Below are 18,238 nucleotides of genomic sequence, written 5' to 3'. Positions count from 1 at the left end.
TCTATATGGATCACATTATGAAGGAATGTGGTATTAAACCTGATATCAAAATTGGAGATGTTAATGTCAGCTCTTTGCTTTATGCGGATGATGTTATACTTCTAAATAAATCCGCTACAAGTCTGCAAGATTCTCTGACTAAATTGAATAGCTGTTGTAATAGATATGGTATGAAGGTCAGCAATAAAAAGACAAAGACAATGAAAATAGGCAGAATCATTGAAAATGTCAACTGTGTTATGAATGGAGAACCTGTGGAACAAGTAAAACATTTCAGCTACTTAGGCACAATTTTTACTGAAGATGGTAAACTAAATATAGAAATAGACAACAGAATCAGCAAAGCTGGTATCGTGGGAAGTCAATTGAATAAATTCATATGGAATAAGAAAGAAATTAGTCGGAACACTAAATTAGCTGTATACAAGACTGTGTTCAAACCAATTTTAACTTATGGATCTGAGAGCTGGGTCAGAAGTAAAACACTTGACCAAAGAGTAGAGACCGCAGATATGAGAGTCCTGAGAAAGATTAGAGGCGTGAACAGATGGCATCAATGGCAATATCATATTAAAAATGAGGATATTAGGAAAGAACTTGACATTGTCAGCATGCAGGAATGCTGAGCTAATCTCAGATGGTATGGTCACTTAAATAGAATGGGAGAGGAAAGATTAGCAAAACAAGTGTTCTCTGCCAGGTTGGCAGGAAAACGACCCAGAGGAAGACCAAGATATAGGTGGATTGATACGGTACAAAGTGCCTTAGACGATAGAAATATAAGATCTGATAATGTTGGAGTCTTGTCAAGTAACAGACTGATTTGGAGGAAAATTGTAGATAGGAAGTTAGTAATGATGTAATTTTTTCATGTAGTACTATCATATCCTGTACACCCCTTGAGGGTACATGGCAGGAATTTGATGATGATGATGATGATGATGATGAGGTGCTAGAGGAAGAAAACGAATATCTTGGTTTGACGACATCAAGACGTGGACAGAAAAGAGCAGCGTACAACTGCTCAGATTAACTCAAGAATGCAGTTTGTTTGCCAAGATGGTTGCTGACCTTCAATAGAAGATAGCACTATAAGAAGTATACAGAAAGAAAAACATTTAACAGTTATCAATTGTTATGTTATGACAGTACAAATGTTGGGGGAAGAAGATACAGCAAGTTAGGCTTTTAATGACTATTTGTTTTTTTGTAGTTTTTCATATAGAATGAAAAATAAAGTTAGAGTGAAAAATAAAATCGCTATTATCACCTTAAAGGAGATAAAAGAAAGCTAAAATGAATAGTTCATGAATTTTAGCAAAAATCGGCAACTAAAACGTGATTCTTTAAAAGGAAATGATGTAGTGTTGGAATTAAGAATTTCAGATCCAGAAATTTTATTCCCAAATCTCTGGAAATAAAACTCCTTTAATAGATTCATTGGCAGCCATCCTGTAATCAATAACTGGACAGAGAATGAGAATTTTTTTTGCTTTTTTTTTTAAAGTAAATTATGTGAAGAAAACACATATTTTGAATGCATTTAGAAAGAGGTTGAAAATTCATTCTTGTCTTTGATCGCTGCTAGTGGCTAGTGAATTTCTGGAGCCTTGGCAATAAATGAATTTCATGATCTCTCCTGTATCTATTCCTCAAAAAACTTTGAAGATTACATTCTCTCAAAGCGTCATCATATGTACAATTCCATAGGCCAGTTATCATCTTGAATACCTGCTGCTAAATTTTTTCAGCTTTTTCCTTAATTCCTTTGGAACCTAGGGGACTGTATCTACATATTAATCTAGATATGGCTTTATATTGTCTCCGAACATATGGTTCATTTTATAGTTGCAGTCAAAAACTACACACCCTTAGATCAGAATGTGTCTTTTTGACTGCAACTATATATATATATATATATTTTTTATTTAAAGACTAAAATAAAAATTAAAGTACATATTTTTAATGAGGTCATCATATACTGCCTACCTTTGTTGTACTTTTGGCAATAATGATCTTTGAAATTGAGGTTGCAAATGGTGATGAATGAGTATATTAGTGATAGGTAAAATAGTGAAATGAACTCCACTGATTTTTCCTTAGAAGTCATCATTGAATCTCTTAAGAGGACATCCTGGTTTTCTTTTTCCTAATGGTTTGTAATTTAAGGCTTGTTTTGGTAATCTTTCTGTTTTCATTCTTTCAACGTGTTCCATCAATTTATGCTTATATTTTTTAATTTTTTTTTATTACTGATTCCTGGTTTAATTCTTTCATAATTTCTTTTGTGATCGAATAGAGTATACTTTCCAGTTTTTCTCAAACTTCATTTCAGCTGTTATAATCTTTGTGTTTTTGTTTTATTGTCCTATAGGACTAGTTTTGTATAGGACTGGTAGGGCTAATGTATTGTATACTTTTAGTCTGGCTTGTTTTTGAACTAGGTTAGGTTTAAATATAGTTACCATATTTTTCCGTGTATAAGACAATATTTTTTTCTAAAAATTTTAGACCAAAAATTGGGGGGCATCTTATACATGGGGGGGGGGTGTAACTGGTTGAGAGATCCATGGTTGCCGTGGCAAAACTGCCAGTACCTTGTCTCCATGAACAGGCTTCTGCCAATCACTATCTTTTGTTAACTTTGTCGATTGACGTCACTAACGGCCAACTCTGAATAAACCAATCAGAACTCTGAAAGCATTCTTACGTCTGCAACTCATTGGTGGAGTAAGTTAATGCATTAACAATATTTTGAGCACTAGCCAATAAAAATGTCTGCAAATAAAAAATGATTGCCATATTCTTAAGTCATCAATTACACAAAAGAACATGGAAATAAAGCTTCAGAAAGACAGTTTGGACCACCTCCACTGAGTGTATGATTAGACAGTGGAGAAAACAGGAAGAACAACTACTTAAGATGCCAAAAAAAGAAGAGGGCCTTAAAACGAAAACCAGCAAAATGGCCAAACTTGGAGCAGAGGCTTAAGACTTATGGAGCAGTGCCAGAGTGGGATATGTGTGTCAACCAAGCTTATTCAATAATTTTAGGCTGTTATGTGTAGATTTATATGGCCCAGAAGAAGCTACCAGTTAACGTGGCAAAACTAGTAGGCTAATAGTTTGTATCAAAATCTACGACCTATTAAATCTAAATTTTATGTCATCTTATGGTATACATAGTGGTAGGAAAAAAACATTCATCATAGCTTATCTTCTTCAGGTGATTTTCCATTTCTTGTTTCTCTCAGGCTGATTTCTAATTCTTCTTTAGTTATTTCCTTTTCATTTTCATTAAATGTTTGCCAGTTATCTTTTTTAAAATATTTATCTGTCCACAATTCTGTATAGAAATTCTTCTAATTTCAATTCAGTCTTTAATTTTACGTTTTCTTTAGTATCTGTACTTCAATGTTTAAAAATCTTATATACATTGGGTCTTATTTTATATAAATCATGTTCCAAATTAGAAACAAATTTGTTCCATGATTCTTTATGTCTTTTCTGACTTCTCTTTTAACTATGGCTCTTATTCTTTTATATTCTATTTCATCTTCTAATCTTTTACTACTTAACCATTTATGATGTGCTTCTTTTTTTTTTTTTTCCCTTTCATTTTGATTATTTCTTAATTGTATTGTCCCATATCTTCAGTTTTTTCTTTTTACTGCATTTTTTGGTCTTCCATAAGCTTTCTTTTACTGTATTTAGAATCATTTTTATATTAAGCCATTCTATTTCTATGTCTTCATTTAATTATTATTTTATCTAAATATTGGCTAATTCTTTGTTCATTTCTTTCTGTTCTTGTTATTTGTAGCCATTTAGGTGGTAATCTTAATTTTACTTTAACGAGGAAATGATCACTACTTATTTCATATCCTCTGTGACCTCTAACATCTAAAGAGAACTTTGATGTCTTTTCATTTAGGATAAAGTAATCTAATATCGATTTCCATCCTCCTGCTGCTCAAGTATATTTATGTATGTCATTATGTTTATAAAAATAATTTATTATTTTAAGGTTATTATAAACTACAAAGTCTATCAATTTTTTATGATTCCTGTTTAGAGCATGTTTTCCATATATTCCTATATTATGAATTTTCGTGTTTCCAATTCTTGCATTAAGTCTCCTGCTAATATTATCATTTTTATTTATTTTATTATATATATTTTGTAACTGACTGATTACAGAATTCAATATTTTCATCCTCTCTTCCTTCTTCTGGCATATAAACCAATTATTGTTAAATAACCTCTATTTTAGCTTCTATTATTCATTCATTCCATAATTTATAATATTTTAACTACAGTTAATATTTTAGGGAAATGTAGGAAACTTTTGTAAGGTTAACCAGTGTAAAGGTTCCGATGCTGACTGATTTTAACATTTGGACTATTTTTCTTGATGTGTTGCCAATGTATTGTAAGGATATTGTGCCTTTATAATTTAGTACAACTGTTTTGAAAGGAAATTATGAATTCAAATCATAACACCTACTTGTGCTCTTTGGTTTGTCAACTCCACTATATATTACATCAAAATTTTCAGTTCTCATGGTTTTCCTTTTAATTTATTTTGTTTCAGTGATTCCTGCTATTTGAAAATTTCTTTCATTTAATATTTGGTTTAATTTGCTATTCATCTTACGTTCCAGTTTGCTATATGAATTATATTTTGCTGTTTCCATTTTTCAGTGATTTTTAAAAATTGAAAATAGATATGAAGAAAGGAGTTGAAGTGTAAAAAAATAGGATACTATTAAACGATGAGAATAAATTTGGCAATGATGACAAATAGTTGGTAAATATGAATATTAAAAACTAGAACATAAAAATTGTAAAGAATAAAAATAGGAATCTAAAGGGCTTGAAAGTCAAAAATAAAAATACACAAATATATGATGAAGATGAAATCAATTTACGAAGGCTGTTTCAGTACAACTGTCATCAGAATAAAGGAATAATTTTTTGTGGTGTATATTACGTAGGCTGTGTCAATGTTGTTAGGATATTCTGATTGGTTGAAAGTTTTGTGCATATTCTTTTTTTTTAGTGCATGACTGTTTAAAAAAACCAAATGGCTAAGTATTCTTGTGGATAATGCTTCTTTGTGTGTGACAGAAATTTAGTAGCTTTTCAACAATGGCCACGATGTCAACTTTTGGAATGTGCCTTGGAGTAATAGTGTGATCGCAGCCTTTCTTTAGAACTGAAACTTTTATATTAGTAAGATTATAGTTAGAAAAATTTAATACAAATTTATTAAACATAACAAAGGTTGTATTTTTCTAACTCTGTTGTATAAATGCTTGAATTTTTTTTGACAGGCTATATTTAAAATCTTTGTCTACTCTTGAGACCTTCTTTGAATGCATACCATCTATGGCATTTGGGGATATCAAGTCCAATCTGCCCCCCCCCCCCTCCTTCTAGCTTGCAACAGAGCAAAACTTGTGCATCTATATATCCTCCATGCTTTTGTAGAATATTTTCTTTGATTTTAAAAAATGCAGGAATTATCTCTGCAATATTTCAGAAAATTAAGTCTGTTGGAAAGCGACACTTTTTGGCATCACCTGTTTTTTTTGTCCCCGTGTCAAGACTATACATTTGTAATGATTCTATATTATTTTCGACCATCTAATGAATGCAAGAAATGAACATAAACTGGGTTGTATATTGCCTGAAGGATTTTAATAATTGATACTAAGTAAAAAACATCAACAAGTTTCGCCAACTTAGCTGTCTGGCTTTGTCAGGGTTAGCCCTTCATTTCTCAAGGACAAAAACTCCATGCCCTATTTAGAGGAAGATTTACACTCTAAAAACACAGCAGTCATCTGTTCTAAATGCAACTGCAATAGAAATCAAGGACTAATTCTAGGTGATATTTGGAAGACCCTCATAAGATCATTAAGCATGCCAGAGTTAAATTTCACTGCTAATTACAGAACGTTTCTGCATAACAACAGTTGAGATAATACACACTCTATGCGTTTGATCTACATGTTCTTCATTTGTAAAAAAATACAATTGTATTCGGTTCATTCCTTCACGAACAGTTTAAGTTGTTTTGTATCTCTTTTATATACCCTGATGAAGCCAGAAGCTAAGTTGGCGAAACTTGGTGTTTTTCTTACTTAGTATCAATTATTAAAATCCTTCGGCCAATATACAACCCAGTGTATGTTAATTTCTTGACCTATACATTTATATTTATAGATATAATGGCCATTAGGAAACATTTGATTTCTTTTTGTTTGTTACTTATGTTAAATAATTTCCTGAAGTTGCTGTCAGCCATAAAACCAATGAAACATATCGGAGAAATATATCTTGTTAATAAAAAAAACATCTATGAGTTAAAATCTGGTCATTTATTTAATGTAAATCCACTTATACTGAATTACCTAAAAATGTATTGTCTTGAGAGGGAGACAAAGAAACAGATTTGTTTCCTAGAAATTTAGAAATTATGCATGTGTTGAGACTCATGTTGAACAACCAGGTCTGGATCACTGCTGATTATTTTATCCAAGTTCTTTTAACAGCTTTAATATTTCTAACTCATTTGCCTCTATTCTTTTGTCCCCATTGTCCATCTGTTATTCCCGAGTCTGGCTACATGGCTTGCCCATCTCATCTTACATACTGCACTATTTCTCCCACACAATCTATTTACTGGCTTATTTGCAACTGCTGCTCTCTTCCTTGACCCACTTCTGTCATACCATTACAAGACTCAGTGCGTTGCTCTTCTTTTCTTTCATAACTCAAATCTTACATTTCTCTCATACTCTACTTTTCTCCTTTCAAATTATTCATTACAACCAACACAATCATCTCATTCACTCCTCCTGCTTGCATACACATTGCTTATTTGTCCACCGTGCTCCTGATCGTGGCACTATTATATATATCACTATTTTTTTTGTCCATTTCTGCTGTCTTGATAATTCCTTTAATTCATATGTTTCATCACCATTTCTGCTATTTGCCAAGCACTCTTATAGTTTAACTCTTGCATACTATTGTGCAGGATCTCAAAATTTCCAACATTGTGCCAGTCTTTTTTTGTTCCCCTATTTCTTTCACATTTTTCACATTCCCTCATATGTTCCACATCACTATCTCCATCTTACATTCTAACACCTCCATTCCTGCTTGGATTCTACTCAGAATGTGTAACTACCTATTATGCCATCTCAATTGAATTTCCACTCGCATTCAACATTTTGTGCAATCTGGCAATTTCTAGCCTCAACCACTTTCTCTAATAAATGTGAATATTCCACACACACACACATACAAATGAAATTTTTTAAGCCTGAGCAAAGGACTTGCTACCTAGACTGTTATACCATTCTCTCTCACACGCACTCATACACAATTTGTGTATATAACTATAGAATTAACAATTAGCTATGTTGCACAATTAAAACACTCAGATTAATTAGTAATTAATAAACCACTTGTACAATGCTAAATATTAAAAACTGAATTGAACAGAAGCAAAATTGAACACAACTATTTCTGAACAACACTGATGGCATCCAATCTTATGTACAGTACTCTAAATATTTACCATCTAAATATAACTAGTAAAACACAATTTAGAGAGCATTCCCAGAGTAGTGCTAACCAGGATCTTCAATATGCTACCTAGCAGCAATTCCAACTATCAAAAGTGAACCAATAAAAGTAAGATCGAACTGTTGCATCCATACTCCTCAGAGAAAAGATAAAGCTCCTATAGTATTTAAACATCACTAGGTGTTGGATGAATTGCAGAAGTGAGTAATACCACCATCACTACTAGTATTTTGCTTAATTGGAGGCTTGAATGGTCAAAAACCATGTTTAAGCTGTAGAGCAAAGTTTGTTTTCTTCTTAGTCACATCTGTCAAAAAGGAACACTGTCCGGAGTGGTCCTTTTTGAGTAATGGTCTCAGATTTACAAACAATTACAGGGAGACCCCAGCATTTCTTCTTTTTAATGATACAATTCTAAAACTTATTTCATAGACCAGCTGTTAATTAACATAATGAACAAATTTGACAGTAACTCTTTAGGTGGTTCCATATCAGCTAGACATGAGATCATCATGCACCACGATTCTCCTACATACACCGAGAGAGAGAGAGAGAGCGATGTTGTGAATGTGTATGGGGACAAAGCACTGACAAGGCAATGATTTGTAGAGGAGTGATCTGAAATTCTCTATGTATGGATTCAGCAAAGAATCCATCAGCAAAGAATGCACATCTCCCAATTCCAACTAACCTTAAAAAACAATCATGAAAATCATGCAAAGGAAATAGGTCACACTTGGGAAAGTGTGTGCCTATTATTAGTGTTATTTTAACCACTGGGGTGAAATAATGATATTGAATTTCTTAAAAATCCTTGTCTAAGTACAGAAGTGAGCAACTAAGGTTGATTAATGCTCTATTTCATTTCACTCTCCCAGTCAGCACTGCATAATGATCTGCCAAGGAAAGTCAAAGCCAGATGGATATATTAAACAATAACAGTTTTCAGTGAAAAATCAGTTGAAACTTAATTTACTATAAGAAATAAAGTGTGCTTCCATGTTCTTTCATTGAATTTTGCAACTTCTATAGAACAATAATGGAAAGATATATGAAATCAGATAATAATAGTCGGACATGTTCTTAAAAGATTATGAGAAAAAGTTAGTACTTACAATCATCTCGAAATTTTGGTTCTGTATTAGGACCAACTTTTGCAAATGTGCGAATAATTTCAATTTGTAGAGTATGCTGATCTCTATATATTGGATCATCAAGAAAGGTCTGAAGTTGAAGATGCACTTTTTCTAGGAGCTAAATTTCAAATAATTTTCTTTTAAAAAATGAATAGAATTTAATCTCAAAGTCATTTAACAAAAACGGTTAAATCAACATTACTAATAAAACCAAATTTTAAATATCAGGTGCAAAAAATTATGTTGGCCACTAACATGGCTAGAAGAGGATAATGGCAATCTCATTCAGTTCTTAATCCTAATTCAATACTTGATTAGTGCTTCTCAATCAAATCTTAATTAGTAAAATATTAATAAAAAGTGAAATAAAGTATCATTTTGTCATTGTACATTCATGGGCTAGATAGGATAATAACAGAATGATATAAGTTCACATTTTTAGACTTGATCATGAATTTCCTTCCAAATAAATCTGTCATCTCTTGATTCTCTAGTATTGTCAGATCTTATATTTCAGTCTTCTAACTTCACCAACCACCCAAATTCTTTGTCAGGGTCGTTTTTCCCACATTTTTTTCTCTTACATTCTGTTCCAGTGATCATACCTCAGATTAATCAAGGTTGTATATTTTGCAATGCAAGTAATGTTCAGTCCCTTTCTAATATCTTTATTTTTAACAATGCGCTACTGATGCTATTTGCTCATTCCCATTTCTCAAAATTCTGGTAGCATCTATGGTCTCTAGTCATTGATTGCTGCTTTCTGACAACTTTCATATCATATTCCTATTTTCCCTGTTATGGCTTAATTACCAGTCACAATTTGGTATCTTGGAAAAGTAATTGGTTCTGAGAAAGTGGCTAATCCTATCTTCTTGATGAATAATGAATGTCAATAGCTGGTTTACAAGATGCCTTAGTGAGAGAGGCATCTTGAGAGAGAGAGAGAGAGAAATCCTGCCACCTCCATATAACACCACTAAACTTACCTTCACCTGAGAGTCCTGATAAAGGTTCTTCGCATTCTAGATAGGATTTGAACTATCTTTCCAACTAAGGGAAAATGATATTGATTGAGCTATGAAGGCTCATTCACAGATCTACAAGTTAAAATTGGTTTGAATACTACAATATTCCTAGTTTATTGTTTTGGCTAACTTCTTTATTTCATATAAATTTATTCAACTGGCACATCCCACTATATCAGAATTGTTTCAACGACCTATATTTAAAAAAAAAACTGTGCCTAAACAGCTAATTCTTTCCTCCCACTATAAGTTCACAAATAATACAGAACAAATATTTTGTTTAGCATGAATGTGTTTGGAAGTTTTCCATTTGGTTATACTATAAATTAAGGATGCCAAGAAATTATATTTACTTAAGGTACAAACTTCGTTTGTTTACACTTGGATAAAAGATTAAACCAAGAATATAATTTCTTGGCATCTTTAATTTATAGTATAACCAAGTGGAAAAACTTCCAGCAATTATCTCTAATCCCATAATCCATAGCATTATACATGTCCATAAGAATATGTGATTTGCATTATGGGATACTAAGGCAAGTGATGTGAAGTCATTAGCCTCTATATACAAGTTGCCTGTCCTGAAAATACTCCAGACACAAACTTTGTTTGCTTACACTTGGATAAAGGATTAAACCAAGCTTGTATAATTTCTTGGCATCTTTAATTTATAGCATGAATGTGCTTAATGATTTTTTTTATTTTCTTTAACTTATTAATAATGCAATTCCAGTCCACAATGGCTATACACTTGCACCACAGGTGGTCTAAGGTTTTTTTTCTGACCCTTTATCAATAATTTTATATTTTAATTAATTTTTACATAATATAAAAATCCTGTGATAGAGACCAAACATTTTTCAAGTCACTGCAGACCACCAATAAGCAAGAGGGGGGGGGGGGGTCTCACAATGGCAGCAAAATTCATCCTCCTACCTGAAGACATTAACAATTGGTGGGATTCAAATGAATAGCATCTTGGTTGTGGACTAGGCTTTGGCCAGCCAGGCTAGCATGCTTAGCTGAGTAGTTTGTGATAGGTTTCTCAAATGCAAGGGAAGGTTTATGTGTTGGCAGTACATGTTAATTTATTTGCTGATATTATATCCAGCATCTTCAGAGCACAAAAACAGTTTGTCTCAGTATACAAAACAACAGCAATTTGGTATAAGAGTGGGACTCGTTAAAAAAATTGTAACAGACAACACAAGGAAGTCCTAATTAGGTACCATTAATACTTTGAGATCTAAGCATTAATTAGATCTAAAAATGATTCTCTCTTCCCCCCCCCCAGATGTTTGGTAAATTTATACAGCCATACTTGCTGATGTTTGGAGTATGTTTTAAAGCTATCGATTTCAAAAACAATTTCTGACTTATGGCTTCTGTGTAGCACTTTTGTTTTCTTCCATTTGATCCTGTGCAAAGGGGTATCAAAGGCCTGACTTGCCATAACGATAATGCTGGATGTATTTTTTATGTTCAACAAGGTGGAGGGTCAACAGTTTTTGTCTGTCCATAGTAAGTCAGGTCACAAGAACAGAGCACTTCATAAACTCCAGAATGTGATAAAGAAGAGAGTTTTCCTTAGGTGAATGGATGAGAGTTGCCAATTTGACATAAGGTTTAAATACAGTGTGTAGCTGATGCCTCCATATAATGCAGTTTAACTTGAACTCCATATAGCTGATGCCATATAATAATGTTTAAATACAGTGTGTAGCTGATGCCTCAGTTGTTATAGACAAAGCCGTTTGGTTGGAAAGACCTGGGTTCGCTTGCCGTCAATGACGCCAGGAATCTTTACCTCGGATTAATGACAACACAGAGTTCTGGGTCAGGATGAAAACGTCTATAGCAAAAGTGCACCAAACTTTCTTCTGCTATGAAAATCATCCATTTTAAGAGACAGTAAATGGTTTGTTGCAGCTGTCACCCTGTGACCCTCATGTTACATAAATGACAGAAGATGAAGTCATCGATATAGATGGCATTATTTACTGTTGGAGGAAGTTATTCTGTTGAACTTGACTGCAAGAAATGGAACCTCTGCTTAGTATTTAATACTATAGCTACCTCTTACCTTTTTCTCATTAATATTACCTGAATATAATTACTTCTATAGTTTATTTAGAAGTATTAGTCCAATTTTAGTCTTTTTTTTTTTTTTGAAACACCAGCTTTGCAAACAATGTTTCTGTAATTCCTCTGTTTATGTTTCGTATAATGTATATCTCCAATGCTGTTGAATTTAAGTTCTCATTAAGTTATTCCAATATATAACTTTTTACTGCTTTCCCTGATCAAAAGAGCTCAGGGCCTTAACTCTACAATGTGCCAGCTAGCACACATGATTATGTTGTATCATCATACTGAATGAGTGGTTAAAGCCAAATAGAGAACATTGGAGATACTTCTATCAGTTATCAAGTTTTAACTGTGAAGACAATCCTTTCATTACAATTTTTTTTTTTTTTCCATGTTGGGCCCATATACGAGAGGTTGGCTGGTCAACCTATAGTACTTTAGTACCATATATGGGCAGTGGGATGGGAAAGGAGAAACTTGTTTACATTTCATTTAAAAGCCTGTACATTGTATTTAAAATTTAAAAAGGGAGAAGACTGTTCTACAGTTCAACAGTAGCAGGGATGAAGGAGGAGGAAAAGAAACTTGTTCTGTGGGTTTCAAGGTGTACTGTGAAGGGATGTTGGGCTGTGGCTGTACGTGTTCCAATGGGTTTAGTACAGAGTGGGGGAATTATTGATGCTGTTTCAGATGAGCATTTTCTATGAAAATATTTATAGAATATACAAATTACAGAGACTAAAAGTCAATGTGAAAGTGGGAGAAGTGAGTTGGTAAGAGATGGATCATTTATCAGTCTAAATGCGCTCCTCTGTTATTGAGTCAAGCATTTTGAAGGAGCTTTTAGGAGCCCCACTCCAAATGTGAGAACAGTATTCGATAGCTGGGCAGATTTGTGATTTGTATAAGGCTAACAGTTTTGAAGTGCAGTAACGTCTTGAGCGAAAGAGAAAGCCTATTTTTTGGAAGCTGAGGATGCAATAGTTGTGATGTGTTTATGCCAGGAGAGGCTTGATGTCATGGTAATTCCGAGAAGAAAGATTTCATTTTGTCTGGGAATTAGAGTGTTATCAAAAATAATACTGGGGGAAAATGGTTCTTTTTTGTGGGAAATAAGACAGAACTGGGTTTTACTAGCATTGAAGTTTACGAGGTTATCTGAGCCCCATCGGAGGATGTCTTGGAGGTCCAAATTAAGGGAAGTTGTGGTTGATGTTCTGTGGGTTGAAGTGAGTTGTGTAGGGTAAGGTTTATCAAATGAAAGGGAGGAGTGCAATGTGCAGTCATCTACAAAACTGAAGTAGGTCATTGATGTACAGAAGGAAGAGGGTTGGTGAGAGAACTGAATCTTGTGGGACCCCAGCATTAGTTGGATGGTGGGAGGATAGGGAGCCATCTACCATCACACATAGTGTGCATCCAGACAGAAAGCTGGCAATCCACCTGCAGAAGTCCTGAGACAGTCTAAATGATGGAAGTTTGCTTAGTAAGCCTTTGTGCCAGACCCAGTCAAAGGCTTTAGTGATATCAAGTGCAACTATTTGGGATTCGCCAAATTTTTCCATGGCATATGTGTCCAGAGACAAGTGATATATGACAGCATGTCACCTGTTGATCGGCATCGACGGAATCCGTACTGGTAGTCGCTTAATAGCTGGGTGCCTTCAAGGTAGGGTAGGAGTTTAGAATTGATAGTTTTCTCCATCACTTCAGATAGGATTGAGGTGAGTAAGTGAGATAGGTCGGCAGTTAGATGGCAGTGATTTGTCACCCTTTTTGGGAATGGGTTGAATATAGGCCAATTTCCAGGCTTTGGGATATATATATATATATCAGTGGAGTAAGAGAGTGTGTACAAACAGCATAGGATAGGAATCAGTTCTGCTGCACAGACCTTCAGGACAATTGGAGGAATGCCATCAGGGCCAGGGGCTTTTTTTGTGTCTAATTTTGACAACAGGTTTATGATCTCTTTCTGGCAAAAAGGATAAGAGGGCATTGTATGTTGGGCAGTTGGAATGACTGGGGTGGGGGGGACATTTGCCATTATCAGTTATGCATGCATTGGAGGCAAAATGTGAAGCAAGAAGATTGTTTTTTTCTGTTGGTAATGTTGCAATTGAGCCATCTGGGTATGATAGGGTGGGAGTAGTGTAGGGCAAAAGTTGCGACCAATTGCTTTGGCAAGAGACCAAAAGGCATGGCTGCTGCTAGGACAGGCTGCAAGTTTCCTGCTTTTTGCCTATTCAAATTCTGTTTTGGAATCATTGATAGTTTTTTTTTTACATCTGTTTCAGGCTTCGGTATAGGCAGTGAAGGAGGATGGAGTTCTTAATTTGAGCCAGTTGTGGTATGCCTGATTTTTCATTTGTACAGCCTTGGCACATCTTTTAGAGAACCAGGGTTTGGTTAGGGGACGGCAGTTCAGAGAAGTGTGGGGAATATATGTTTTCATGACAGTGAAGATTACTTTGGTGATATGTTTGGATTGGAAGACTGCAAACAATAGTCCAACCATGGGAATGAAGCATGGCAGTCTCGGAGGCTGTCCCATTTGGCACTGTTATAATGCCAAACTACTTCCAATTGTACAGATCCTACATTCACTGTATATTTGGAAGGGTCATTGGTAAGGAAGAGATCTAGGGTATTTGGGGAGTGATTTGGGTTATCTGGTATTCTGGTCGGCTTGTGAACAATTTGTGTAAGGCCATTGGTGATGGCAAATATTTTAACGTCTCTGCCTGTAGGATCTGTACTATTGGAAGAGGAAAGCCAGTTGGTGTTATGGACATTAAAATCATCTAGGAGGATGATTTCACTATTGGGAGAGTGGGACTAGAGAAAATCAACTTTTGAGAAGAGGAAATTAAAGAACTCTGAGTGGTTGGTGGTATTAGGAGAACGATAGAGACAGCAGATGAATTTTACTGAGTGGGAGAGGGATATTTTTAACCAAAGAAAGTCAAAGTTGGGTAATTCTAGAATAGGTGCTCTCTGGCAGGGTATGTCAGAGCGGATATATGTGCACCACCCTTAGGTCGAAAGGAGTTAAACAGTGTATAGTTTGGATGGATGAGATGGATAGTGTTGGGGGAAGGTGAAATTTCAGTTTCTGTTAAGAAGAGTAGGTGGGGTTTGGTTGACTGCAGATGATTGAGGTTGGAGTTGAGACCATGGATGTTGGTGTATTGGATATGCAAGGGTCTGTGGGGCATGGCTTTGACCACAAGGGTCTTGCACATTTCCTATGCAGTGCCTGCATACTGGTCTCCTTGGTGGCTATTAGTGGCATCACTTGTTTTTGCACTAGTTTGGTTTGTTTGTAGTCTATGGTTCAGCTGTTGTCTCCATTTCAGTGTTTTTCTTCTAGCTGTCTTTGGAGTTGTCATCTTTGTTCCCTTTGTGCAAAGGTTAAGTCAGGGCGAGCACGTACACACGACTTGGGGAAACTGTCCTTTAGCTTGTTATTTATAGCCATTATTAATTTGGATGTGTGACTGTTGATGGAAATTAAAGAAAAGTACAATTATATCACATCTGCTAGTCTGGTATATTACATGGCATGTGTTTTCTGGCTGGTTTGCATATTTAGGAAATGAAAAAAATTAATTAAACTTGTTTCTGGTTGTCTGCAAGTTTTATTATTAGTTTACTAGCAAAAATATATTGACATCTGCAGAACTTGCCTGTTTGTCTGCCATTTTCACCCTCTTTTTTTTTTTTTTAATGCCCATTTTCATAGCAAATTTGCAACAAAATTTATTTAAGATGTTCAAGAGTTCTGAACTACATACATTAAAGAACTGAATGTATTTCCTAATTCTGAAAGGATTTTGTATCATTTTTCTTTACGTGATTGATACAGATTAGAAGTAACAGTGAGAAACTGTATAGTTATGTCTGATTTAATGCCAAACTACATTCTCTGTATCATTCAATTCTAAATGCTGACTATTGTTCCATATCAAGTTCAATTGACAAATATTCATACCCCCCCCCCCCCCAGGTCAAAGAGATGCAAGGGTTCTCTCACACAGAAACTTGAGTTTATCATCCCACAAGACCAACCAGAAGAACCCAATACTCTGACATAACAGCCTTAGTTATTTCAGCGATAATTCCAAATAGTCAGCTCCATGAAAATTCATCAAAAAGTTAATAGAAAAACAGTTTACTGGATGGCAATTCACTGAACAATTCATCATAATGCAATTCATTGATAACTTTCATGCTAAATGTTGTTTTAAAAGTTCGGTAACACTACCTAACATTACCCAGATGCAGATAACATGTAGGTGGTCATCAAAACTCATAATTATTTTGTTGTATTTTCAAACATTATTCTGTAAGTGTACATGCTACTACTATGTATGTATAGTGTAAACAGCGATATATTTCTAGACAAAAATTTTGTTTAAATTTTTTCACACCTACAATATCAGACTGAAATCAAAACTGATAAATTTTAAAATAGATATTAACTCCAAACTTTCTTTAAATTTAATCCAGCTAAACCAAAGCAGAATTATTAATATCATTTCAAAACTCCTTTGCAAAAATTTTAATTTTCTAATAAAAGTGAGCTAATTGTAACTAAAACCAAACTGCACATACAACTTCTAGTATGTTTCCCAAATCCTGAAATTATTGATCCTACTAAGTCAAAGAGTTATTGGAACATATAAAATTTTTGTAAGGGTTCCAAATACCAAATCTGAGTAAATCTCATTCCATAATTACTGGTGTATGGATGTAACATAAATGGTTATTAATAATTATTTAATTATGTATCTTTAATTAAGAATGTAAGGATACCATGTAATCATGCAATGAAGCATCTAGGTCAACATACTAAGTGAACTGTTACAAATTTTCTGATGGAACAAATAAGGATTCTTTAAGAGGAGCTGACAAATTTAGAGTAAAAATGCTAAACACTGATTGTTTGAAAGCCCAGTTAACTATGAGGATTGACATATGAGCATAATGGGAAAAGATTTAAGTTTCTTTCAGATTTAGTTCAAAGTTCTGAAATTAACAAGATCAGTTGTGAAACTTGTGATATCCTATTAGAAATGAGGACACTGATGAAAAATTGCTGAACGACTGCTGTCAATTCAAAAAGTATTTACACTTGCATAATAGGCAAAGCTGGCAGGCACAAGAAAATCTGTGATACAAGTTCTATAGCTCATTTATGAACAACATTTAAGTGAGCCTTTTTCAAATTCGATAACTGTCTTAAAGATTTATACGACTCTGCCAATTACAAGCTGTTAAGAAGAGAAATTTCTTAAAGCTTTCACTTGTAAAAAATAATTTTTGCTCTATAATTGCTGAAGAGACAACTATTTTAGTAGCTTGTCAATAGAAATAACATAGCAAAAACACTATCATATGACAAGACTTCAGAAATATGCCACCAGAAAATGTAAGAAAAATAATATTTTGTAAAGTTCATCATACAATATCAGTGTCTTTATTAGAATAGGTATGATAAACAGATTATAGCATTTGTCTTTTTGTTGTTTTTCTGTTTATGAAATTTCCAGTTTTGTCTACAATATGTTTCTTCTCCACCCTCAGCACTTTTTTTTTTTTTTTTTTTATAAAAAAAGCTTCAGGTCCCTCAAAATTTGGATCCATTACTGATACTGTTGTCAGTGAACCATCTGGAATGATTATTATTAAGTAATACCACCAGGGAGTCCAAGAGCTCATCAAGGGAAGGCACCTACTCTACAACTCTGTCTCCAACCAATCAATCCACCAACTACAACGAACTGCAACAACAAAATGAAGTGAGAGATTTGAAATCAACTCTCTGAAAACTTTCAAACAGCATTAGAAAATAAGACAAAACAGTTATTTATAATTCTTTTACTGATTGAAAATAGATATCATTTAACTTAAAAAAAAAACAAAACTTGCTTCCAAAGTGAAACTGATTTTTTAAACTCTTTGAACAAATTAAAAGTTCAGCGAAAATGTATGGTAGTGCAATACATTTGATCTAAGTTAACCAATAGGGAAGGAATTAGTGGATATTGCAGTCTAGATAATAGAGCCAGAGTTAGCAAAACTGTTTTATTGTATGTTTATTTTCCCATAAATTTAAAAAAAGCAAACTGACTTTCTCTTTCAATAATGAAATAACATAAGTTGGCATACTGAAAAGAATTATAAAAGCAGAGGAGAATTCCTGTAAAAAAACTTTATTAGCATAGAAATTTCACTTAAGTATCATAGGCATCATCAGTACAGATCAAAGAATAGCAATTAAACATTAATAGACAATTCCAAAGAGCACCACCTAAGTAGCTAATGTAAGATAACTATAAAAGGTCAATCATTTCTTTATCAAAAAAAAAAAAAAAAAAA

General features: G+C 33.9%; 1 protein-coding gene across 1 annotated transcript in view; it reads right to left on the bottom strand.

Annotated features, from left to right (window-relative positions):
• The window catches only part of LOC150097072 (RAB11-binding protein RELCH homolog), a 445,830-nt gene that overhangs the window by 62,890 nt on the left and 364,702 nt on the right, over nucleotides 1-18,238 (bottom strand). Inside the window, exon 19 of the mRNA XM_090408119.1 lies at nucleotides 8,718-8,856. Within this exon, the coding sequence (XP_090264245.1) occupies nucleotides 8,718-8,856 (139 nt within the window). The remainder of the gene's footprint in view (nucleotides 1-8,717; nucleotides 8,857-18,238) is intronic.

This window comes from Typopeltis vanoorti, chromosome 18 (assembly GCF_054136105.1).
Source record: "Typopeltis vanoorti isolate ZY-2024b chromosome 18, IOZ_Tvanoo_1.0, whole genome shotgun sequence".
NCBI lineage: Eukaryota > Metazoa > Arthropoda > Arachnida > Uropygi > Thelyphonidae > Typopeltis > Typopeltis vanoorti.
This window is presented reverse-complemented; position numbering and strand designations above follow the sequence as displayed.